This window comes from Lithobates pipiens, unplaced genomic scaffold (genome assembly GCF_037356315.1).
Source record: "Lithobates pipiens isolate NorthernLeopardFrog02 unplaced genomic scaffold, aLitPip1_a1.2 Scaffold_23, whole genome shotgun sequence".
Taxonomy (NCBI): Eukaryota; Metazoa; Chordata; class Amphibia; order Anura; family Ranidae; genus Lithobates; species Lithobates pipiens.
Window position 1 is genome coordinate 292,526,081 of NW_027507785.1, and position 26,981 is coordinate 292,553,061.

At 44.4% G+C, this 26,981-nt stretch overlaps 1 protein-coding gene across 4 annotated transcripts in view; it reads left to right on the forward strand.

The window, feature by feature from the left end:
- Positions 1 to 2,017: 2,017 nt before the first annotated feature.
- Positions 2,018 to 26,981, forward strand: part of SSX2IP (SSX family member 2 interacting protein) — a 62,584-nt gene continuing 37,620 nt past the window's right edge. For 3 of the 4 annotated variants that reach the window (XM_077450337.1, XM_077450340.1, XM_077450341.1), the window contains exons 1-2: positions 2,018 to 2,162; positions 23,261 to 23,368. In XM_077450337.1, the coding sequence (XP_077306463.1) occupies positions 23,323 to 23,368 (46 nt within the window). In that variant the 5' untranslated portion in view covers positions 2,018 to 2,162; positions 23,261 to 23,322. Of the gene's footprint in view, positions 2,163 to 12,738; positions 12,814 to 23,260; positions 23,369 to 26,981 lie in introns of those variants that run through there. The other variant, XM_077450338.1, reaches the window with a different exon arrangement.

Below are 26,981 nucleotides of genomic sequence, written 5' to 3' on the forward strand. Positions count from 1 at the left end.
CTTAGAGGAATAGCGTCCAATCATTGGTGTCAGTGAGAGGAATGGTGTCCAATCATTGGTGTCATTGGGAGCAATAGTGTGCAATCACTGGTGTCATTGGAATAGTGTCCAATCATTGGTGTCACTTGGAGGAATAGTGTCCAATCATTGATGTCATTGGGAGGAATAGCGTCCAATCATTGGTGTCACTTGGAGGAATAGTGTCCAATCATTGATGTCATTGGGAGGAATAGCGTCCAATCATTGGTGTCAGTGGGAGGAATAGTGTCCAATCATTGATGTCACTTAGAGGAATAGTGTCCAATCACTGGTGTCATTGGGAGGAATAGTGTCCAATCATTGGTGTCACTTGGAGGAATAGTATCCAATTATTGATGTCACTTGGAAGAATAGTGTCCAATCATTGATGTCATTGGGAGGAATAGTGTCCAATTATTGATGTCACTTAGAGGAATAGCGTCCAATCATTGGTGTCAGTGAGAGGAATGGTGTCCAATCATTGGTGTCATTGGGAGGAATAGTGTGCAATCACTGGTGTCATTGGGAGGAATAGTGTCCAATCATTGGTGTCACTTGGAGGAACAGCGTCCAATCATTGATGTCACTTGGAGGAATAGTGTCCAATCATTGATGTCACTTGGAGGAATAGTGTCCAATCATTGATGTCACTTGGAGGAATAGCGTCCAATCATTGGTGTCACTTGGAGGAATAGCATCCAATCATTGGTGTCAGTGAGAGGAATGGTGTCCAATCATTGGTGTCACTTGGAGGAATAGTGTACAATCATTGATGTCATTGGAAAGAATAGCGTCCAATCATTGGTGTCACTGGGAGGAATAGCATCCAATCATTGGTGTCAGTGAGAGGAATGGTGTCCAATCATTGGTGTCACTTGGAGGAATAGCGTCCAATCATTGATGTCACTTGGAGGAATAGTGTCCAATCGTTGATGTCATTGGGAGGAATAGTGTCCAATCATTGGTGTCACTTGGAGGAATAGTGTCCAATCATTGGTGTCAGTGAGAGGAATGGTGTCCAATCATTGGTGTCACTTGGAGGAATAGTGTCCAATCATTGGTGTCACTTGGAGGAATAGTGTCCAATCATTGGTGTCAGTGAGAGGAATGGTGTCCAATCATTGGTGTCAGTGAGAGGAATGGTGTCCAATCATTGGTGTCAGTGAGAGGAATGGTGTCCAATCATTGGTGTCAGTGAGAGGAATAGTGTCCAATCATTGGCGTCAGTGAGAGGAATAGTGTCCAATCATTGGTGTCAGTGGGAGGAATAGTGTCCAATCATTAGTGTCAGTGAGAGGAATAGTGTCCAATCATTGATGTCATTGGGAGGAATAGTGTCCAATCATTAGTGTCAGTGAGAGGAATAGTGTCCAATCATTGGTGTCAATGGGAGAAATAGTGTCCAAACATTGGTGTCATTGGGAGGAATAGTGTCCAATCATTGATGTCAGTGGGAGGAATGGTGTCCAATCATTGGTGTCAGTGGGAGGAATGTTGCCCTATTATTGGGGTGAAGAGTGCCCCACCATTAGTGTTCAAGTAATATTGCTCCAACATTATTGTCAGGGTAAAGATAATTGGCCATGCTTGGTGTCAGTAGGAACAATGACATCACATGATCGGTGTGTTGGGGGATGACGTCCCATTATTGGTGTCTTTGGGAAAAACAGCGCCTCATCAATAATTGCACTGGGAGGGAGAACTCGTTATTCATCATTGGTGTCAGTGGAGGGATTCGCACCCCATTATCGGTGTGGGAATAGCGCCCCGCTCCTCCCTCGGCCAGCAATGACCCGCATCCCTCCGCTCCATACATGACAAACACCGCTGACACAGCCCCGCCCCTCCTCCGCTCAGGTATTGGACACACATCAGAACACGTGGGCGGGGCTATACAGCAGGTACTCGCCGTCTACAATTCCCGGCGTTCTCCGCGCCAAGGAACAGGTGCTAGTTTCTCCGCCCCTCCGCTCCCTGGTTGCCTGGTGATGGCCTCTATCTCCGCCCCTCCGCTCTCCCGTTGCCTAGTTACCGCTCAGGCCTTCGGGCCGGCAGTTTAGTGGCCCAAGACTATAAACCGCCGGAGGCCGAGCAGCCCCGGGCCGCCCGTATTCTTCACTGCCCGGGGGAGAGCGGGAACACAGGTACCGGCTTTTATGTGGGGTGGGGCACTGAGGAACTACAGGTCCCGGTTTGGCCGGGTGCGGGGACCAATCTGCAGCCCGGGTCCGGGATTATGGAGGGGCTGAGAACATGTCCGCCCCGCCTGCCTTCCAGAACACTCCCTGGTGTGGGCTTCGGTGTGTCTGCAGAACTCCATGAGGGTTCAATCCCTGGCAGCTTTATTTGTGCACCATTGAGGACATTCCCTTCATTTCCTGTCCCAGAGACACAACAGGAAGTAAGAAGAAATCTCCCAAAGTGAGGGCAATTCTCTCCATGGACAGCTGTCCCCCATTGACAGATTCCCCTCACCTCCTGCTCTGGTGACAACAAGGGAGGAGTCAGACCCCGTCTAAGCAATCCCATGGGGAAGCTGTCAGCCAATCAGACAGCAGAGGTGTTCCCCCACCCTGTAGTTGCACATACATGTACCTGCTGCATACATGTGGCTTTCGCTGCCTGTTAGTTTTGGGGTAGCTCAGGTGGGTTCAGGCTCCACCCGTAGTCGCCCCCTCCCCCTGACAGCCGGGGACTCCTCTCCCCTGCAGCCACTGCTTCTGCAACTCTTCTCACCCACCCATAACAGCAGCTGGGGGTTGCTATCCCCTGCAGCTACTGTGCTGCACCTCCCCCCCATGACAGCAGGTGGGGGGGGGGTCCTTTTTTTCCTGCAGTCACTGCTTCCCCCGTGACAGCAGGTGAGGGTTTGCTATCCCATGCAGCTGCTTTGCTGCACCCCCCCCCCTCATGACAGCAAGTGGGGATCCCTTTTCCCTTCAGCCACTGGTTTAGCCCCCCCCCCCCCCAGTGACAGCAGGTGAAGGGGTTTCCCTTTTCCCTGCAGCCACTGCTTTACCCCCCCCCCCCCCCCCGTGACAGCAGGTGAGGGTTGCTATCCCCACTGGCTGCTTTGCTGCACCCCCCTCATGACAGCAAGTGGGGGTCCCTCTTCTCTGCAGCCATTGCTGTCCCCCCCCTCTTGTAACAGTAGCTGGGGTTTCTCTCCCCCGAAGCCACTGCTTCACCCTGCGCCCCCTGACAGTAGGTTGAGGTTGCTATCTCTCGTGACATCAGGTGGGGGTCCCTCTTCCCTGCAGCCACTGCTCTGTCCCCCTCCCTCTCTTGTAACAGCAGCTGGGGTTCCTCTCCCCTGCAGCCACTGCTTCACTCCACCCCCTGACAGTAGGTGGAGATTGCTATCCCCCTTGTGACATCGGATGGGGGTTCCTCTCCCCTGCAGATGCTTCTCCTCCCACACAGCCACGTCATTCATTTTACAGAGATCTGTGAATAAAGAAAATACAAGTCCCCGCTGCCATTGGCTGCCAGTGCTGGTCGGATGCTTGTTTTCCAGAATGTTCATTAGACAGAAGCCAGTTGTGAGGCCGGATTGTGCAGAACAGACGGAGTACACACGGGCTGAACGTTGGCTGGCTCTTCCCAAACTCACCAATTCTCCTCCAATGTTTGGCCGTGTACAAGGCATAAGAAGCACATCCAAAAGTTTCTTTGACTTTATCTTCACTCCCCGCTGACACCTCCAAATGTGGAAGGGAGTTTCAACTCCTTACTGCTCTTACAGTAAAGAAAACCCTATGCAGTTTAAGATTGAACCACTTTTCGTCTAGCCTCATTGTGTGGCCACGTCTTCTTTAGAGCTCTTCAGTAAAATCATTTCCTTCCAATGTCCCCAATCAAGGATTTCTACAGTAGATCGCTATCCGATCTTTACATAAACGTCTCTTCTCCAGGGAGAATACGCTTCATGCTTGTCGTCGTTCCTCATGACTGAGGCCCTCCAGTCCCCTTATCAGCTGCGTTGCCCTTCTCTCTATTCTCTCCAGTTCCAGCACATGACTTCTGAGGACTGGAGACCAGAACTGAACAGAATACTTCAAGCATTTGTTGCCCCAACACTTCATATTCCTGATCAGTGCCTGCTGTACCATGTACTTGTATGAGACAGTCTCCTGTTCTTTGTATTGCTTCCTTTTTGAGAAATCCCTGGTGTTCCTGCCAGTCTCTCTGTTTTCCTATTAAAAACTGACCACACTGAGCAGGAGAACACATCGTGGTCAGTTTTCTAGCTATGCTGTGAACTCAGCCTGCTCTCCAATGATCAGACTTGTCCTGACACCCCCCCCCCCCACCTCCGCACAGCCATTCACTGGGAAGCTCAGTGTATTGCGCCTTCTCCTCCCCCATCTCTTATGCAGCTGAGAACAGGGGGAATGTGATCACTTTTTATAAAAACAGGGAAAAAGGTATTTAGAATGTGTGTTTTTTGTTTTGTTTTTGTACGAATAAAAAAAAAAAAGTTTTGCCCTTCATATCTATTTTAAACTGAACGGGTTGTTTTACAAGGTGATCGTTTACAATCACTTTAAAGAGGAAGTAAACCCTTCCAAACAACTTGGACCTATAGGTAAGCCTAGATTAAGGCTTACCTGTAGGTCCAAGCAATATCTCCTAAACCTATATGGTTTAGGAGATATTTGCCCGAAAATGGGCACCGCTGTCTACGGCGCATGCGCCGTAGACAGCGGCGCGCAGGCGTACTAAATGCGGCAAATCCAAGAATGGATTTGCCTAATTTGTCGACTCCCGTGCGCATGCGCGGGAGTGACGTCATCGCGGCTTCGCCGTATGGCAGCGGCGGAGCTGCGAGACGCGACTCCCGTGCGCATGCGCGGGAGTGACGTCATCGCGGCTTCGCCGTATGGCAGCGGCGGAGCTGCGAGACGCGACTCCCGTGCGCATGCGCGGGAGTGACGTCATCGCGGCTGCGCCGCTGTGATTCGTCGGAGCTGCGAGACGCCATCAGCAACATGGATGCGGCGGACTACAGGGGACAGCGGCGACTTCGCTGGCTCCTCTGTCAGGTAAGTGACACATAATGAGCTATGCGATGCATAGTAGTCCATTATGCTTTACCTTTGCAGGGAAAAAAAGAGGAAGTAAACCCATCAGGGTTTACTTCCTCTTTAAGATGCGGCCGAACCAGAGTTATGTAAAGTGTTGAAATTATAGTTTTTTTTTTTTTTTTTTTATGGAGTAGAGAACCTTTTTGCACACTGCAGCTTGAAAAAGCTCAGTACAGCTTTTAAAAAAAAAAGCTTATTTTTTACTGAGCTAAAATGCAGCCCATTAATTGTAATGTAGCTATGCACACAGGCATGTAAACAGGTCCCGTGTATTCTTCAGTAAAATAAAAAAAATAAGAAAAATCTGCATTTTCGGTTAGTAATTTATGCCTCATACACACAAATGGTGTGATTGAGCGCAAATTTCCATTTACATACTGTGCAGAACAAAAATGCGAGATTTAGTTTGTGCATGAAAATTGAGAGAAAATGCATATAAAAAAAAAAAAAAAAAAACTTCTGAAAAAGTAGATGCTCAAACAGGAGTATGGTGTGCAAGAGGCCTGACCCACACTAATATCCTGCTATGACGAAGGCTTCTGCCGAAACGTGTCAGCAATATTGTTTTATTGTCACTGTAATGTACAAATAAACTACACTTTGTATTGTATTTTTGGACATCAACTATACTGACTAAACAAAAATCGTACATTCGGAACATTTTTAGCTTGTTCGGTCAAACATCGGATGAATCTTGAAAGTAGTGTACATACGATACGAAAATCGTACGATTCTTCCTCGGACGACATTCTTCATACGATTTTCGGATCGTGTGTACGGGCAATAAGGAAGTGCGATGCTTTGCGGGATCAACAGGTGGGAATGATCAGCATCAAAGACAGATGAATGTTAAACTGCAACACGTATATAACTTTCATTTGTTTTTTTACATTAGGAAAGTCTTTGTGTGAATTGCTCGGAGGGATTGGTAGTGTAAAGCCTCATACACACGATCGGACTTTGTACAAACTTTCTTGTGGATTTTTGTAGGGATGCACCGAATACAAAAAATACACTAGGTCGAAAACCGAAACCGATACCGAAACAGCACCGATACCGAAAATGACTGTTTTTAAAAAATATTTTTATACAGGAGGTGGTCAGAGACTGGGGACATGGTACAGGAGGTGGTCAGAGACTGGGGACGTGGTACAGGAGGTGGTCAGAGACTGGGGACGTGGTACAGGAGGTGGTCAGAGACTGGGGACGTGGTACAGGAGGTGGTCAGAGACTGGGGGCGTGGTACAGGAGGTGGTCAGAGACTGGGGACGTGGTACAGGAGGTGGTCAGAGACTGGCGACGTGGTACAGGAGGTGGTCAGAGACTGGCGACGTGGTACAGGAGGTGGTCAGAGACTGGCGACGTGGTACAGGAGGTGGTCAGAGACTGGCGACGTGGTACAGGAGGTGGTCAGAGACTGGCGACGTGGTACAGGAGGTGGTCAGAGACTGGCGACGTGGTACAGGAGGTGGTCAGAGACTGGCGACGTGGTACAGGAGGTGGTCAGAGACTGGCGACGTGGTACAGGAGGTGGTCAGAGACTGGCGACGTGGTACAGGAGATGGTCAGAGACTGGCGACGTGGTACAGGAGATGGTCAGAGACTGGCGACGTGGTACAGGAGATGGTCAGAGACTGGGGACGTGGTACAGGAGATGGTCAGAGACTGGGGACGTGGTACAGGAGATGGTCAGAGACTGGGGACGTGGTACAGGAGATGGTCAGAGACTGGGGACGTGGTACAGGAGATGGTCAGAGACTGGGGACGTGGTACAGGAGATGGTCAGAGACTGGGGACGTGGTACAGGAGATGGTCAGAGACTGGGGACGTGGTACAGGAGATGGTCAGAGACTGGGGACGTGGTACAGGAGATGGTCAGAGACTGGGGACGTGGTACAGGAGATGGTCAGAGACTGGGGACGTGGTACAGGAGATGGTCAGAGACTGGGGACGTGGTACAGGAGATGGTCAGAGACTGGGGACGTGGTACAGGAGATGGTCAGAGACTGGGGACGTGGTACAGGAGATGGTCAGAGACTGGGGACGTGGTACAGGAGATGGTCAGAGACTGGGGACGTGGTACAGGAGATGGTCAGAGACTGGGGACGTGGTACAGGAGATGGTCAGAGACTGGGGACGTGGTACAGGAGATGGTCAGAGACTGGGGACGTGGTACAGGAGATGGTCAGAGACTGGGGACGTGGTACAGGAGATGGTCAGAGACTGGGGACGTGGTACAGGAGATGGTCAGAGACTGGGGACGTGGTACAGGAGATGGTCAGAGACTGGGGACGTGGTACAGGAGATGGTCAGAGACTGGGGACGTGGTACAGGAGATGGTCAGAGACTGGGGACGTGGTACAGGAGATGGTCAGAGACTGGGGACGTGGTACAGGAGATGGTCAGAGACTGGGGACGTGGTACAGGAGATGGTCAGAGACTGGGGACGCGGTACAGGAGATGGTCAGAGACTGGGGACGCGGTACAGGAGATGGTCAGAGACTGGGGACGCGGTACAGGAGATGGTCAGAGACTGGGGACGCGGTACAGGAGATGGTCAGAGACTGGGGACGCGGTACAGGAGATGGTCAGAGACTGGGGACGTGGTATAGGAGATGGTCAGAGACTGGGGACGTGGTATAGGAGATGGTCAGAGACTGGGGACGTGGTATAGGAGATGGTCAGAGACTGGGGACGTGGTATAGGAGATGGTCAGAGACTGGGGACGTGGTACAGGAGGTGGTCAGAGACTGGGGACGTGGTACAGGAGATGGTCAGAAATTGCACACATGATACAATTGATACAATGCAGCCAGCCAGTGTTTCCCCCTCATAGCAGCCAGTGTTTCCCCCTCATAGCAGCCAGTGTTTCCCCCTCATAGCAGCCAGTGTGTCCCCTCAGAGCAGCCAGTGTGTCCCCTCAGAGCAGCCAGTGTGTCCCCTCAGAGCAGCCAGTGTGTCCCCTCAGAGCAGCCAGTGTGTCCCCTCAGAGCAGCCAGTGTGTCCCCTCAGAGCAGCTAACCTGTAAAGAGAAGAGAGAAGAGGAGAGTCGCCTCCGTCGCCTGTTTGATCACAGCAGGGGAACATCACAGCTTTCAGTTCAATAGCTGTGTGTTCCCGGCCGTGCGCCGTCACGTAAGCCCCTCCCCCTTGTCAGGGCACTTTGATAGACAGATCATCCGTCCAATCCTACGGGTGATCTGTCTATCAAAGTGCCCGGACAAGGGGGAGGGGCTGTACGTGACGGCGCACGGCCGGGAACACACAGCTATTGAAATAAAAGCTGTGATGTTCCCGCTCTGTGATCAAACAGGTGGTGGAGACGGCTCTCCTGCACTATTTGGAATGTTATAGCTTTTCATGATGGGCGCACCAGTGGTGGGGGGCGGAGCCCCGCCCCCTACCCTGGCCCCGCCCCATTTTCGGCTCCATTATCGGCCGTTTTTCTCTTTCGGCAAATTGCCGAAAAGGGCATTTTCGGCCGATATGTTTCGGCGGCCGAAATTTCGGTGCATCCCTAGATTTTTGTAAAAAGGGCGTTGGCCGCGAACCTGTATTGCATACACACGGCAGGACTTTTTCAGCCAACTTTCACCAAATCACGTGGTTTTTCTGCTCTTTACCGCCACCTTTGGTCAACTTCTGTATTGTTGTCTGATCTTTTGCATTGGTTCTGAGCATGCCTGTTTGTACTTTGTACAAAAGTCCTATGGTTTTCTGTATACACGATCGGACTTTGCTCCATCGGACTTTTGTTGCCAGAAAGTTTGTTGTTCGCACAGCCAACAAAAGTCCGATGAAAACCAAAAAAGTTTGTCCGATGGAGCGTACACACGGTCGGATGTTGCCTCAAAACAGCTAATTTGCATGTTTGTTGTCAAAAAGTCTGGTTGTGTGTACAGGTCTTTAGGAGCAATCTAAAGGCCCATACACACGATCAGACTTTTTGACAACAAACATGCAAATTAGCTGTTTTGGAGCAACATCCGACCGTGTGTACGCTCCATCGGACAAACTTTTTTGGTTTTCATCGGACTTTTGTTGGCTGTGCAAACGGACAAACTTTTTGGCAACAAAAGTCCGATGGAGCAAAGTCTGATCGTGTATACAGAAAACCATAGGACTTTTGTACAAAGTACAAACAGGCATGCTCAGAACCAATGCAAAAGATCAGACAACAATACAGAAGTTGACCAAAGGTGGCGGTAAAGAGCAGAAAAACCACGTGATTTGGTGAAAGTTGGCTAAAGTCCTGCTGTGTGTATGCAATACAAGTTCATGGCCGATGCCCTTTGTACAAAGTCCGATCGTGTGTAAGAGGCTTTAGAGGTCTGTGCTTTAATTACTGCAGGGTGACAAAAATATGACATCTTCACTTCAACAAATTGTAGTAATGCTGATACTGCAAGATCCAGTCTCTGACCTTGTATCAGTCTTGGGGTGTCTGCCTTTGATCAGTCCAGTCCTGTGATATATAACACTTGATAGTAATAGTGCCTCCCCCCCCCCCCCCTCCATACCATTGCCCTATTGACAGGACGCATTGCTGGCTGGGGTGACAGCTGTATTCCTCCATTCCCCCGGTGTTTATACAGCTGATGTCTGTAAATAATGTGTCACAATCTGCAGCTTTACCTACAAATTGATGGCGGGGTCACTGTCCAGGGCAAATAAGAGCTTCTTGTATCCAGAATTAGCATTTCCATTTTTTTTTTTTTTTTTTCTAGTGTACTATTTGTAAAGGGATTTATGATTTGTGAATGTTTGTTATGCAGGTGTCCAAGCCGTGCTTTCAGAGATGAGCTTCCTACCACCTAAGATTCATTTTCAGGGCTGGGACTTGGTTCTACTTTGTGTCTGGGACATATTGGTGGATACATACAATGTTTTAGAGCCCTGATGCCCAACTTGCAGCCCAGTGGCCACATGTTGCCCTTTGGCACTTGGAACGATGCCCCCAAAATCCTTGAAGACCGTACCGTGTTTTGGTGCTTATTCAAGCCAGTAAAGAACAAATATTCTTAAGGCTGGCTTCTTTGTAGGGTTTTTTAAATGTATTTTACAAGACTTTTATTTTATTAGATTACTTTTCTCCTGTGCTCGCCATCCTTTTTATATTGTGTTTTTTATTTTATTTTAAATTTTTTTTCCCTTTGATCCTTATATAATGAATCCTGCTCGGGAGAAATTTCAAATGGGGCACAGGTGATTCTAAAGCCTCGTACACACGGAATGATTGTTGGAAGGGGATTGTCTGTTGACAGATTATTCTCCTAAAATCTTACTGTTTAGTTGAAAATTGTTGTCCAACTTTGAGTCAACAAATGTTAGATGACAGGCTAGTAAATTTTTGGCAGACAGTGGTCTGTTGTCTAAATTTTGTATGGCCAGTACACAAGTCCGTCACAGAAAAGTCGAAAGTACAAACGCGCATGCTTGGAATCAAAGACAAGATCCTGGCATACGCCCTTAAGACGAAAATCTGACGCTCGGTTGGCCAACAATCGTACCGTGTGTGTGAGGCTTTAGGGCCTCCTTCACACGGGATTTCCAATCAGATCCGCCTGTCAGTTTTTCAGGCGGACTTGATTTACCTCTGTGGAGCGGCGGATGTCAATGGTGACCTGTCAAATGACATCCATCAATTATCAGATCCGGTCCATGAAATCCAGTTGGATGGTGCCCCTATTTTCTATCCATCTGGAGGATAGGCTTGGATGATGGGCAGTTCATTTTCGTACGATTTTCCCATAGAGGAGAGCGGGACTCTGACCGGTCCGTCTCTGCACAGTGAGCGGAGACGGACCTGTCACCCGCCTGCTCAGCGGATTGATCCCCCCTGCTGAGCAATGCGGAGCCCGTTGGGTGGACCACCCGTGTGAAAGAGCCCTTAAGAGGGCTGTCATGAGCACCAGTGTGGATACATTGCTTTCTAAAGCTACTTTTATAGCCGTGATCTCGAACAGTCTTTTATGTAAAGTGTCTTCAGGCTGGGTTCACATACGTGGCTGCGGTTTAGTGCCACAGTCTGGGGTGTTTCTGTTCTCTGGTTCAGGTGTGATTTATTTTTTATTTTTTCCTGAAATCCCGCCTGAACCGGACCCAAAAATGCACAGGACCCTTTTTGAAAGTGCACTGCTGTGGCCCCAAACCTATGTGAACCGGCTGCATTGAAAACTGTTCACTTTCACATGTTATGGGAATTGGATGTGGTTAAAAAAACTCATCCAATTCACACATATGAGAACCCAGCCTTAGTGTCTGACCATCTTCCATAGATTGTCCCTAATCTCAGACTATTTCTTGTAGCATGCCCATAGTCTCTGGTTATCTCCTAAAGGATGTCTGCAGCGTCTGACCGCTTTCCGTAAGGCTCCTTTCACATGGGGCGGATATGTTTTGACTGACTCCTCCAGCTCAGCAGGGGGAATCGCTCCGTTCACCCTGCTGAGCAGGCGGATGACAGGTCTATCTCCGCTTACTGTGCAGACTGACCTGTCAGAGCCCCGCTCTGCTCTATGGGGGGAGATCTGATAAAAACGGACTGCCTGTCCGTTTCCATCCAATCCGATCCACCAGATGGATGGAAAATGGGACCCCCATACATCTGGATTTGGTGGACAGGATCGCATAGTCAGCGGACACGTGTCTGCTAAAATCTGCCACTCCATAGGGGAGAGTGCAAGGTTCCAACAGGTCCACCAAAAAAAGAGATAGGCAGACCTAGGTTCACACTTGTGCATTTGCATTGGCATGCATTCTTCATGGGGTTGTTTTTTTTTTTTTTTTTGTTTTTTTTTAAAGCATTTTTCATTCCGTTTGAAGGCTTAAAGCACCTGTCTAAGACGGGTATTTGCACCCACTTCCGGGCATAGACTCCCATGGGAGTCTATGCCTCTTCCCATCCTCCCGCGCTGTCTGCTGGGACACACACACGGGTCCCAGAGACAGCAGGGACCATTTGGATTGCATGCGCAACTCAGGCATGCGCAGAAGGGACCCGAAGCCGCAAGGCTTCATTTCCTGATTCCCCTACCGAAGATGGTGGCGGCAGCATCTGAGGACCGAGGGATGGTCGCTGGACCCTGGGACAGGTAAGTGTCCTTATTTTAAAAGTCAGCAGCTGCAGTATTTGTAGCTGCTGACTTAAACAAAAAAAAAAAATGTTTGCAGGACTTCCACTTTAAGGGGCGTAAGTAATAAACCCCATAATGTGTGTTTGGTACAAGTGCTTTTAAAAAAAAAAAAAAAAATAGTGTGACTGATTTTATGTTTTTTGCTCCATAAACTTTAATAGGAGCCCATGAAAAATGAAAGAAAATAGAGCAGTACTGCTGTGGAGTTGTACACTTCCTGCTGCGGCCCAATAAGTCTCTTTTCCTACTGCACTCAATAAAATAAAGAAAACGATCCAGCATGACGATCTCCTAATGCATTTAGCAGGTGAGAAAACAAGGAGCCTGGGGCAGCAAGAGAAAAATATAAAGAGTGTAGCAGGTGGACGAGTTAACTTGCAGGTGAATGGAAAGAGCCGTCCTCTTCGTATAATTCCAGCCTCTGTGACTAGGAAGGGTTTTTGTTGCTGACCTTTCATATAAGGAGGGGACTGTGCATGGGCTGGGCTCGGTGTAAGCTCCTTATCTCCTAGTGCAGGGTGTTAGGTGCTGCACACTGCTCTTGTCATTGACGTCTGCTCATTTACACAACAGTAAGTCGCTTTGTTTCTGTTTAGTGTTGTATTTAAATACTGTGTGTTGGATCCATGAGGCTGTCATATTTGTGAGACTTTGATTTATAGGAGGCTGAGGTCTAGGAAAGTTTCAAGTTTGCTTTGCTACGTTGTTGTAGGCCACGTCATTCGTTGATTGGTACTTGATAAAGTTTGACAGGTTAGTATGATGTACAATGGTTTGCGCCTGCCAACTGCATCCTTTTGTTGTTGGAGCATTTAGGGGTTAGCTGCAGTTATTGGCTATACATGATTTTTTTTTTTTTTTTCTTTGTCACCTAATCTGTTGTTTTTAAAGATTTAACTGGAGTGATCCTTTGTTGTAATCGGCGTGATAACTATTACACTATGACAGCCTTTCTCAAGTCAAGGCACCCTTTATGATTATGCCCGGTCTGGAGGCACCTCATTCTAGCATGTAGGAACTTAAATGAATTGTTTCACATAATGCAGCAACATCCCCGCACATAGGACACTAGGGGTGCAACGGATCAAAAACTATCGGATCGTTCCTCGGATCAGAGTCACGGATTGGATCATTTTTCGGATCAGCAAAAAAGACAAATCTTGTTATACCCGCAGGAGTTTTAGATTTCACAATTTTCAACACAAAACGGATCTTGTATGCTTAAATACAGTATTTGTAAATCCGACGGACTGTTTAAATGTTAAAATTTTTAAAAGCCGCAGCAAAGCTGCTGACCTTACATGGTTGCTAATGATTTTCACATTTATCATTTGTCAAATTTAACATTTAAATGGTCTGTTGGATTTACAAATACTGTAAGCATATAAGCTCCGTTTTGTGTTGAAAAGAACTATGAAATCTAAAACTCCGGTGGGTGTAACAAGATGTTCGTTGCCTCCTTCTCACTCTATCATTACTGTGCAGGAGTGTAGGGTGTAGCAAGATGGTGGCGATGAAACATCACTTCCTGGCGAGACAGTGGGCGCTGCTGGGTGTACCAAGATGGCCGCTATGGAGCTAGGTCAAAGCCACGCGATCAGCGGATCGGGTAGTGTGCCGATCCAAACAGGGTGACCCATTCGGATCACGGATCGGTGACGATCTGTTGCACCCCTATAGGACACCCCACATTAGAGGTGATTTGTTGTACAAGACAAATACTCTTTCGCACACTGGCACCGACTAGTATTCTGCAATTTCTTCTCACTCGTTTTTTTCTACCCCGTGCAACTAATGTGGCCCCAGTGCTGACTGAGAGGGGTGAGGGATCACACAAGGATGCTTTGCATTGCCTGATATCCTCCTTATCAATCAATGATATCAGGTGCTATGAGGATGCCACCCCGCACGGTTATCAAGCTTGTAATGTTTCACAATTAAAAACCCGTGGCTGTGTGACAAAGGCAGGCTTGATCCACCTACTGGCTTGTATACAGTCATGGCAAAAAGTTTTGAGAATGACACAAATATTAATTTCTTTCGTTCATTGACAGACACAGCACCTTTAATGCTTGACCTTAGGGTTATCGCGCCACCTTCAGGAGAGGACTAGGCAGAACATGTAAAAACAGCAAGCCTGCACAGCACCCGCCCAGGGGGGGGTCCCTCTGGCTATAACCCCTCACCCTGCTTCCTGCAGCTCAGTTTGTTGTGAACACATCTTTTGATGCATAAGTTTGTCTATTTAAGACGGCAACTCCTCTGTTGAGGTGTTCCCTTTGTTGTGGGTGAAGTTATGTTTTGCTGTTTCCACCCCTCGTTTTTTGACACTGCTTGGGGACATCCCTAGTTTTTTTATTTTTTATTTTTTCAAAAAAACCTTATTTTTGAAAAAAGAAATCGTTTAAAAAAAAAAAAAAAAAAACATTTTTGAAAAAAAGTACAGCTCTCTCAGCTAATCATGGGACTCCTTCAACTTTTTTACTACTATTTATACTTTTTAAAATATTAAGCTTTTTAACACTTTTCAGTTACTCCAGCCACTCCAACCACACAACAGTTACTCCGCCCACTCCAGTACAGTAGGTGGAGGCCAGAACACTTCACACAATTTGCCCAGAAATTGTAGCTTTTCTAGTCAATGCTTGGAGTTTGCCCAAATTTGTGTGGGGTGTTTTTTTTTTTTTTTTTTTTTTTTTACTCTTGAGGATTCACCACAAGTTTTCAATGGGATTAAGGTCTGGGGAGTTTTCTGGCCATGCACCCAAAAATTTTAATGTTCTGTTCCCCAAGCCACCTATCACTTTTGCCTTATGGCAGTGTGCTCCATCATGCTGGAAAAGGCATTGTTCCTCACCAAACTGTTCTTGGATGGTTGGGAGAAGTTGCTCTTGGAGGATATTTTTGTACCATTCTTGATTCATGGCTGTGTTCTTGGGCAAATTGTAAGTGAGCCCGCTCCCTTGGCTGAGAAGCAACCCCACACATGAATGATCTCAGGATGCTTTACTGTTGGCATGACACAAGACTGATGGTAGATCTCACCTTTTCTTCTCCGGACAAGATGTTTTCCAGATGCCCCAATTAACCGGAAAGGGGATTTATCAGAGAAAATGACTTTACCCCAGTCCTTATTGGCAGACAGCTGATCACGTGGCAAGGGGCCGTTCTGTGATCATCTGAGTCTCATTGATTTGGTGATCACAGAGCACGTCCTGCAGCGGACACGCAGGCAGGAGGATGTCTATTGATGACCTTCTGGCAATTAAGGCCCGAGCTGTAGCCTACATTTGGCTATAGCATGGGCAGGAGGTGGTTTAGAAGGCCCAAATAAGGAAAAAATTGTATTTACAAGGTTTTGTGCTGCTGCTCTGCAATAAGGATTGGGAGAGTGCATTTAGTGGTCGTGTATTATGCCAAATTATATTCAGGCAGGGTCATGTATAAGTGTACTAGTATGGATCCTTTTATGTACTGTTGTGCCACTGTATGTAATTTTATTTGTCTGATCATAAAAAAAAATTAGACCAGAGGCAAGAAGGGGAGCGAGAGACCAAACATGGCCGGGAAGAGAAAGAGGAGAGACAGAAAAGAGATGAGGCGAATCCAGGGTGGATTTCATATAAATCCTCATTTTTAAAGAGGAAATGTCATCTCTGTCCTGCAGCAGCTCCTCTGACCCACTGTTGACTTACTGACAGTCCCATTCACTTTAATGGGACAGCTGGTGATGTGGCAGTGACACAAGGTGAGGGACATGGCAGCGGCCGGTGAGTGGATGCCCGCTAACGGGCACTACCATGATGGATCTGAAATGACAGGTGCTCTTTAAATGTAAGGACTCATTCTTGCTGATAGAATCTTTAATGTTTGCAAACAAAATGAAGGTTTCATATTTAGAATAATAAGCTGTTAGGTTAGTAAAACGGTGATATTGGAACCAATTTTTAGGTTCATAGGTTAATCACACATAGTTAAACTAATCAAATTATTTTATTTAATTAAAACATGCACTGGCAATTTTCTTATCTCGGCTTGCAGAGCTTGGAATCATTGAGTTTACCAAAAAATATGTAAATATTGCAGAATATACAGCCTCATGCTACATAACTAAGCTCCATTGCATGGTGAATAAACAAAATTATTAATGTATTTTAAATAGAAAACTATCTTTAGATAGATTTTTTTTTGCTCTTTTTATTTCAATTCAATTTTATAAAAAAAAAAAAAAAAAAAAAAATCGAATTTTACATCAAAAAAATCCAACTTCTCCTTTTTGTGTGGTGTGTGGTTTTTTTTTTGTTTTGTTTTAAATATCCACCCTGGGCGAATCTTTGGGACTGAAAAGGCAACAGGCCAAGGTTTAATAAAGACAGGGGGATAAAAGGTCAATATGCCAAAGGGATGTACTGAGGTCAGCCTTCGGGAGAGGTGTGGGTGAGTATCATAGGACAGTGCAGTAACCCCATGTGAGGACTAGGAAGGTGAAGCTGCTGAACCACCCGGAGGTGATATTATCTCCTGTACAGCATCGAATGAGAAGTGGATCCAAATAGACCACAAGACTTTATATTTATCAAAGGTATTATTATCCAGCGCTAACATTTCCTCTTCTGTGTTTTGATAATGTACCCACAATTAATGATCTGTAACCAGACGGTCTGATTGTGTACTGGGATAGCGGAGAGCAGGGCTTCAGTTATGCCAAGCCATATGGAGGGATTACCGGACAAAACCGAGTGGATTTAAGTAGATTGGAAGGCTATTTGTGGAATGACTGGCGCTGTGCCCTCTGATTCTCATCAGGATAAAGGGATGTGAATTGTTGTACACAATGTACTAAACACAAGATTAAGCTGATGCCGTATATAGTGTATCCTCCGCAGGTCTCTAGTAGTTGGAGCTTTGGCGCGTGGCTTTGGTTATGTATGGACTCCTGATCTCCTTGTTCAGGAAGATCATCGTGATGAGGCAGGACTGGACAAAGGACAGAGGTCCGTCGCCTATTCTGCCCAGGAGGCACATGTTGTAGGATCCAGGAACATGTGCTTCTGTTGACAAGAGAAGAGGCTTAATGTAAACCTGTCATTAAGCCCTAGCATTGTAACTTGAATTATACGGGAGCACTTACCTTGTACAATAACTCATAAAAATCAAAGGCACATTTTTTTTTTTTTTTTTTTGTATACAGTGTATTCTGTTTTTATGTGAGTGAATAACCTCGGTTCTCAGCTGCGTAAGGGACTTGGAGAGGTGGGGTGGAGAAATGGCAGCACACTGAATGTTTAAAGCCTAGGTTCACCTTTGTTCACTCCCCCCCCCCTAAATTCCAGCTCCCCTATGTACCAATATAGCGTTCATGTACTTTTTTTGCAAAAAAATATTAAAGCTTTCCATTAAATCTGCAGTCACTTACTTCACTGTCCTCATCCAAGTACATAGGAGGGAGTGGACAGAAACACTCTGCTATTCATCCCTACTCACATTCCCACGTGTGTGGCTTTAGAAGCTTCAGAACTTTTTGGAGCTTGGTGTGTGTGTTTTTTTTTTTTTATTTTTTTTTTTTTTTTTTTTGTGCAGTGCATTTCTGAAATGCACAGATGTGAATGGATCCTCATTGTTCTTGTGTTACCGCACCAATTTCACTTTCAGGCCCCACCCATTCACATCTCGGATTGTGTAGGGTATGACCACCTTTATACACCTAAAATTACCTAGTTGCACTTTCGGTGTCATTAATTAACAGCACATCAAACACAGAAGCAAACGCACATTTTTGCCATGTGAAAAAAACGAGGGGCAAATGCAATGCTGTAACGCGCAACCCACAAAACGCCAAGATGTCCCATAAGCCACTTATAGTGCATCCCATTGAATTCAATGGGCTGCACTATGTGTGTCACAGGAAGAAAGAGCCACAAAATGTGCGCTCCCACTATGCTTGATGTTAATGGGGCCTGAAAGTGAAATTGGTGCGGTAACACAAGAACAATGAGCGTGCGGTGCGTTTTCTTGCATTTCATAAATGCGGCGCACCAAAAATCACAGTAAAAAATGCACCAAGCTGCGCTATAAAAAAAAAAAGTTCTAAAGCTTCTTTGGGGCAATTGCTGTTTGTAGGGTGACCCATTCAGGTGAATGGGCTGCCCTATGTGCAGTGAGTGAAAATGGTCAAAAACGCATGTGGGAATGTGAGTTCCCGCTATGCCGAGATGTGAACTGGAATTGACAGCTGAGTGCTTCTGTCTGCTCCCTCCTATGTACTTGTATAAAGATGGCATACGCTATGCAATCTGATTGTATATTGTGTATTTGTTGAAAAGGGTGATCACTGATTGCCAACTGCATATTTTTCAAATGAAATGCAATGGGCGGGTAGGTAGGAGGGTGGATGATGTAGGCTGTGTGCAAATGAGGTCAGCTGGTCAAGTCCTTCCTGTGTCATGACCTATAATCTGATCGGGAAGTAAAGCAAAAGCAATGGATACGTTTGGAAACATGGATGAGGACCGTGAAGTAAGTGACTGTAGATTTAATGGAAACCTTTGATAATTTTGCATAACAAGTACATGAATCCTGTGCGCCTGTGCGCCTCTGTCTACGGCACATGCGCCGTCGCCGTAGACAGCAGTGGCTGTCTTCAGGTAAATATCTCCTAAACCGTATAGGTTTAGAAGATATTTCTTGGACCTACAGGTAAGCCTTAATCTAGGCTTACCTGTAGGTCAAAGTTGGTTTGTAAGGGTTTACAACCACTTTAAGGGTGAAGGAAAACTGATCATGCTGGGATGGATGTGCTCTCATGCCTAGCGTGGTCAGTTTGCAATAGGCAAGCGGGCGGACTGGCAGGATCACCAGGTATTTCACACTAAGGAGACCATAGAAAGAGAACGGGATACTTTTAGCACAAGTACGTGGTACAGTAGGCACATATCCTAAAAATGAAATGTTGGGGTAACATTCTTTAACATCCTAAAGGTGGCAGTGCATGTTTTATTTTCTTCTCCTGACTGTCCTGGATGTTTCCCAAACAGGGTTTTCTCTCTACTTAAAGGGTAACTCCACTTTCATGGGGGGGGAAAAGGCAAAAAATAAATAAAACATTTACAATTGCAGCACAAGTCTTTATGTAATTGAATGTTATTTAAAATCACCTTTCCTTTTCAAGCTGCAGCCGCTGTAATTTTTTTTGTAAAGTGCAATGCAATATGGCTACCTCGAGGTGTTCTGTACACAGAATATACAGTTTGCCCCCCATAATCATAATTTCCTGCTTATGTGGTTGGCTCACTGATTTTCCCAGAAGTCTGCACTAAGATACAAGTCAGATTTCAGGCATTCCCCGCAACAAAAATGTCACTTTTGGTGAGATAATCCTAATAGGAAATCGCATCCAAAGGGATGCAGGCCAGGGTGGATTTAAATAGATGTGGTGTGCGTTTTTTTTCTTTTCTTTTTTATCAAACTTAGTTTCATGTTGGAGTAAAAATCTAAAGATAGTTTTCTATTTAAGATAAAAAAAAAAAAATATATATATATATAATATAATATAATATAATAATATAATATAATATAATATAATATAATATAATATATACACACACACACACACACACACACACACACACACACAGTGCCTTGCGAAAGTATTCGGCCCCCTTGAACTTTCAACCTTTTGCCACATTTCAGGCTTCAAACATAACGATATAAAATTTAAATTTTTGTGAAGAATCACAAACAAGTGGCACACAATTGTGAAGTGGAAGGAAATCTATTGGATAATTTTAAACTTTTTTAGCAAATAAAAAACTGAAAAGTGGTGCGTGCAAAATTATTCAGCCCCTTTACTTTCAGTGCAGCAAACTCACTCCGGAAGTTCAGCGAGGATCTCTGAATGATCCAATGTTGTCCTAAATGACTGATGGTGATAAATAGAATCCACCTGTGTGTAATCAAGTCTCTGTATAAATGCACCTGCTCTGTGATAGTCTCAGGGTTCTGTTGAAAGCGCAGAGAGTATCATGAAGACCAAGGAACACACCAGGCAGGTCCGTAATACTGTTGTGGAGAAGTTTAAAGCTGGATTTGAATACAAAAAGATTTCCCAAGCTTTAAACATCCCAAGGAGCACTGTGCAAGCGATCATTTTGAAATGGAAGGAGTATCAGACCACTGCAAATCTACCAAGACCTGGCCGTCCTGGAAGAAGGTGCTCTGGTCAGATGAAACCAAAATCCAACTTTTTGCCCACAATGCAAAGCGATATGTTTGGCGTAAAAGCAACACAGCTCATCACCCTCAACACACCATCCCCACTGTCAAACATGGTGGTGGCAGCATCATGGTTTGGGCCTGCTTTTCTTCAGCAGGGACAGGGAAGATGGTTAAAATTGAGGGGAAGATGGATGCAGCCAAATACAGGACCATTCTGGAAGAAACAAATGCTATATAAAAGTGTAGTGCTTCTCAGAAAATGTTTAGACACCAAACATAATTATGCCTTCCTTATAAGTGCAAAATTATACAAATGTGTTCAGTGAAAAATCTCACTGTGGAATGGTGCACATAACACATAAAAATATTAATGGCTTATATAAACATGTATTTGTGACTCAAAAATGAAAGAAAAAACTTTTCCAAAAAAATTCCAAGAAACGAAAAAAAGAAGAAAAAAGGGGAAAACAGTCCCAATAACACAGTACAGAGTCCTTTGTGTATAGTATCTGTCTATGATCCACAAGTGTGCAGGAAATATGAAGGGATTGTTTATATTCGAGGCCCCCCTGGATAACTGGTTGCTGTGAGAATCTTCATATGGTTGCAAAAGTCTGTATGATCCCCCAAATGTAAATTTGTGAGGATCCAATTATTCCGGTAAGCGTTCAATTCGCCTGGTGACGGGAATCTTCACGTGGTTATTGCACGAGTTTTTCTGAAAGGAGGTGTAACATATTTCCTGCACACTTGTGGATCATAGGATACTATACACAAAGCACTCCGTACTGTGTTATTGGGACTTTGTTTTCCCCTTTTTTCTTCTTTTTTTTGTTTCCTGGAATTTTTTTGGAAAAGTTCTTTCATTTTTGAGTCACAAATACATGTTTATATAAGCCATTAATATTTTTGTGTTATGTGCACCATTCCACAGTGAGATTTTTCACTGAACACATTTGTATAATTTTGCACTTATAAGGAAGGCATAATTATGTTTGGTGTCTAAAAATTTTCTGAGAAGCACTACACTTTTATATAGCATTTGTTTACCTTACACTCGATACCCCAGTGATGTGTTAGCAGCTCTCTTGTGTGTTTCATATATATTTTTATATATTTTTTCATTTTTTAATAATAGCGCAGTGTTTTGTTACAAAAATATTTTCGTCATTCTGGATGAAAACCTGTTGGAGCCTGCAAAAGACCTGAAACTGGGACGGAGATTTATCTTCCAACAAGACAATGATCCCAAACATACAGCAAAATCTACAAAGGAATGGTTCACAAATAAACGTATCCAGGTGTTAGAATGGCCAAGTCAAAGTCCAGACCTGAATCCAATCGAGAATCTGTGGAAAGAGCTGAAAACTGCTGTTCACAAACGCTCTCCATCCAACCTCACTGAGCTCGAGCTGTTTTGCAAGGAAGAATGGGCAAGAATTTCAGTCTCTCGATGTGCAAAACTGATAGAGACATACCCCAAGCGACTTGCAGCTGTAATCGCAGCAAAAGGTGGCTCTACAAAGTATTAACGCAAGGGGGCCGAATAATTTTGCACGCCCCACTTTTCATTTTTTTATTAGTTAAAAAAGTTTCAAAAATCCAATTGATTTCTTTCCACTTCACAATTGTGTCCCACTTGTTGGTGATTCTTCACAAAAAATAAAATTTTTATATCTTTATGTTTGAAGCCTGAAAAGTTCAAGGGGGCCGTATACTTTCGCAAGGCACCCTAATATAAATTATATATATAGATATATAGATATATATAATCTGTTAGATATTTTTGGAAAACTTTCAAGAATCCGAGCTCTATAAGCTGAGATAACATGCACAACATTGATGCATTTACATAATTTCACAGTAGCCATGAGCTAAAACCAAAGTTGAGGAATATTCCTTTATCCCATTGTTTTGCAAATCTATGTACACTACAAACTGTATGATTTGAATCGGTTCTGATATCACTGTTTTACTAATCTGACAGCTTATTATTCTAAATAGGAAACCTTCATTTTGCTTGCAAGTATTAAAGATTCTAACTACCAGAAAGAATGAGTCCTGGTAATTTAAAGAGCACCTGTCATTTCAGACCCATCATGGCAGTGCCTGTTAGCGGGCATCCACTCACCTGCTGCCACCACGTCCCTCACCATGTTGTCATCACCAGTTGCCCCATTAAAGTGAAAGGGACTGTCGGTGAGTCAACAGCGAGTCAGAGGAGGAGCCACTGCGGGACAGATGACAGATGACAGTTGCTCTTTGAAAATAATGATTTAAATCAAGCCTTTTTACTTGTGATTTAAATCAAATCCACAATGATGCAGGCCCTGCAGCTTTCCTCATTAGAGCCCTACAGGTGCAGCAGTTGATTGATAATTATGAAACCACTTCCATTATATTCACTTAGCACAGAGGAACACAGTGATTTTTTTTTTTTTTTTTTTTTTTTTCAGAATAACAAAGTAGCAATCTGATACAAAGTTTGTTAAAATCCTTGTAATGTACATGGATTACCAGAGGGGAATGGTTGTGTTGTGTTTTGTTTAAAAAAAAAAAAAAAAAAGTGATATATTAAGCTCAAGTTGGATACAGCCCCTTTGCAATTCCATTGCACAGAGTTAAGTATAGACCGGATTTTACATCAGGTTGAAAAGAGACACAAGTCCATCAACCAATAAACTGTTAATTTTTTTATTTAAAAAATTCATTTACAATTACTTTAATCCCTCTAGCAATGCATGTCCAGTGTTGTTGTCCAAATATTTTTTTCTAAAGCGTGTATTTTTGTTTTTTCTTTTTCAGGAAATGTCTGCATAGATGAATTATTTGTGTTACCTACGTTGTAATAGTCATCTACCTAATTTATGCAGGCTATGGGTGATTGGAGGACAAACAACATGCCAGAGTCAGGTAATTCTGCTTTCTTAAAAGTCTGTTAGACCGACAAATGAAAAGTGTCCCAAAGAAAATGTCTTTTTGTAAATAATAAATAGAATCCTTGTTTAGTTGTAACGCCTTGTCTGCAGAAATGACAGTTGATTGATCGCTGTGGGAAACTAGTAATTATTATTATTATTATTTATTTGTAGGCATACATTTCATAAAACGTGTAACTTTTTTTAGGAAACTGACTCTTGTTCTAGGTTTGGGGGCCATAAATACTTATTAAAAATATGGGCTTAAAGAAGAACTAAACTTCCCATGCCAACTTTTCCTCAACTCCAAGTGCATCTTGCATACTGCCAAATATAGGCCTTTTTCACATGTGCTCCAGCTTGAACAAGAGCAGTGTGGGCAGCAACCTTCTATGAAACTTTCAACAAATGTTTGCAAAGCTTTTGGCAAGCTTCCAGCAGCTTCTCTAAGCCTTTAAAGGGTCTTTCAGCTCCTGCTTGGAAATGTTCTACACAGATCCTAATGGGAGTGCTGATTGTCACTTTAAATAAGCTGCTAGCAGGCTTTGGCAAGCTTTTAAAGTGGTTGTAAACCGGCTACAAAAAAAAAACATGCAAGACAAAGGCATAAAATGAGCTAGTATGCATAGCATACTAGCTCATTATGAAATGCTCACCTTTAGATCAAAGCCTCCGCAGCAGTAGCAGTACACAGCTTCGGCCAGCGGAATCTCTCATGGAGTTACTTCTGGGTTTTGCGGGCTCCAACACTGTGATTGGCCAGAACCGTGATGTAATGGCACGCAACCTGAAGCAACACAACCTGAAGCAATGAAAACTATGACGCCGGCACATGCTGATACAGGGGATATCTCCTAAACCATGCAGTTTTAGGACATATCCAGGGTAGCTACAGGTAAGCCTATAATAAGGCTTACCTGTAGTGAAAAGTGGATTGTAAGGGTTTACAACACTTTAAGTGGTACTGAAGCCTTCTAGCAGTTTGTTTAACCCAGGGATCCTCAAACTACGGCCCTCCAGCTGTTGCGGAACTACGCATCCCATGAGGCATCGTAAAACTCTGACATTCAGACGTGACTAGGCATGATGGGAATTGTAGTTTCTGAACAAGTGTAGGGCCATAGTTTGAAGACCCCTGGTTTAACCCTTACATCGTACGGACCTGACAGCAGTGGGGGCTTCACACACAATCCAGTGGCTACAGCCCCTGGGATTTTTTGTAAAATGGACAGGCAGATGCATTTGGCCAGCTGCTCTGCCACACTGTTGCCTCCACACACTCCCAGTTGTAGTTTCTCATTCACAGAATGGAAGCTGAAACATGGCCTGGGCAGAAAGGGGATGAAAGTGCCCAGTATTAAGATGGTTAAGCAAAAAAAGTATTTTGGTTTTACAAAAAATAAAATTGCACCCAAGCACACAAAATGCCACTCCGCGCGCCTCACATATACGCACGCATGGTATGAAACTGATTCCGATTCACATATTGCATATTGACATTCATGTCTGACTGAGAGCAATAAATCCAGCACAAGACCTCCTCTGTAACGCTAAACTGATGACCTATAGGGGGCTTTTGGAGCGTCGCCTATAGAAAATAGAGTGCTGAAGTACACACTAATGTACTGTGAACTTTTGATGTAGTAATTATTAGCAGGGATTCCCTTAACCTGTAGAATTAAGAAAGGGTGACCTGGGTTCCTTAAAATGTTACAATTTCTGAATTCATGAATTCTACTGATGCAAAGCAGGACTTGTAGAAAAAAAAAAATTGAGGGTACTATAGGCACATAGGGAAAATCCACACAAGGCTGTAGGCTAATATTGTGTGTTGATAGATGGGTATCCTAAAAAATCAAAAGTCTAACAGAGGACAGAGTTCGAAATAGACTTGAAAAACTTCACATTAATAAGTCTCCAGGACCAGATGGCTTACACACGAGGTCCTTAAGGAACTCAGTCAAGTGATAGCCAGGCCATTGTTGCTAATTTTTATGGACAGTCTGACTGGAATGGTACCAGCTGATTGGAGAAAAGCCAATGTAGCATCAATATTTTAAAAAGAAGGCTGCGATGCATCCCTGGAAATTACTGACCAGTTAGCCTAACATCAATAGTATGCAAGCTCTTGGAGGGGATAAGACTATATATACGTTATTTTAGTAATAAAAAAAAAACAGTATTAGCAGTAATCAGCATAGATTTATGAAGAATCGTTCTTGCCAGACCAATCTATTAACCTTCTATGTAGAAGTGAGCTGCCATCTAGATAAAGGAAGGCCTGTGGATGTGGTGTATCTGGATTTTGCAAAGGCAGTTCCTTTTTAAACGCTTACTGTACAAACTAAGGTCTGTCGGCATGGACCATAGGGTGAGTACATGGATTGAAAACTGGCTACAGTCCAGAGGGTGGTGATAAAAGTACTCTGCTTGGTCCGGAGTGGAAAGTGGGGTCTCTTGGGGTTCTGTGCTGGGACCAGTCCTATTTCATTTATTCATAAAGGATCTGGAGGATGGAGTAAACAGTTCAGTCTCAGTATTTGCGAATGATACAAGGCTAAGCAGGGCAATAACTTCTCCGCAGGATGTGGAAACCTTGCAAGAAGATCTAAACAAATTAATGGGGCGGGCAACTAATGCATTTGGGTGCCAAAATAAGAATTCAATTTACATGCTAGGGGGAGAACCTCTGGGGGAATCTAGGATGGAAAAGGACTTTGTCTTTTTTTCAATCTCACCAACTATGTAAAAAAAAAAAAATCTATCTGTCCTTGTAAAAAAAAAAAAAAAAATGTACAAAGTCCATTCACTTAGGGCAAGCTCATCTAAAGAGGTCAGGTCTGTAAAATGACATACAAAAAAAGGGGGAAGCGACTCAAAGTGTAATTGAAAATTAATTTAGTAATTATTATACAGGATTTATATAGCGCCAACAGTTTACACAGCACTTTACAATATAAAAGGGAGATAATACAGTTATAATACAATAAAATACAAGAGGATTAAGAGGGCCCTGCTCAGAAGAGCTTATGATCTAATAGGGTGGGGCAGGTGGTACAAAAGGTTGTAACTGTGGGGAATGAGCTGTTGGAAGTGGTAAAAGATTAGTTAGATACGTGATGGGCTTTTCTGAAGACTATTTTTGAGGGATCGCCTGAAGGTAGCAAGAGTAGAGGATAGCTGGACAGGTGGCGGTAGCGAGTTCCAGGGGATGGGCGAGGCTCTGGAGAAATCCTGGAGACAAGCATGGGAGGAGGAGATGAGAGCTTGAGAGTAGGAGATCTTGAGAAGAGCGGAGAGGATGATTTGGGTGATATTTGGAGACAAGATTGGTGGTATAACTCGGGGCAGAGTTGTGAATGGCTTTGTATGTTGTGGTTTGTATTTTGAATTCCATTCGCTGGGTGATTGGGAGCCAGTGTAGGGGCCCCTTTGTATTGTTTAATGAGTTTTTAATCTATTGCACTTGGAGGCGCCTTCCTTTTTTTTTTTTTTTTGTTCTTGTAGGATGTAGATACTGTGATAAAGTCAAGATGGCGAACAGTTGTCCCGGGAGGGGTGGCTTGCAGGTTTAATTGGCAAGGCAAGGATCAGGAGTTTAGCATTTA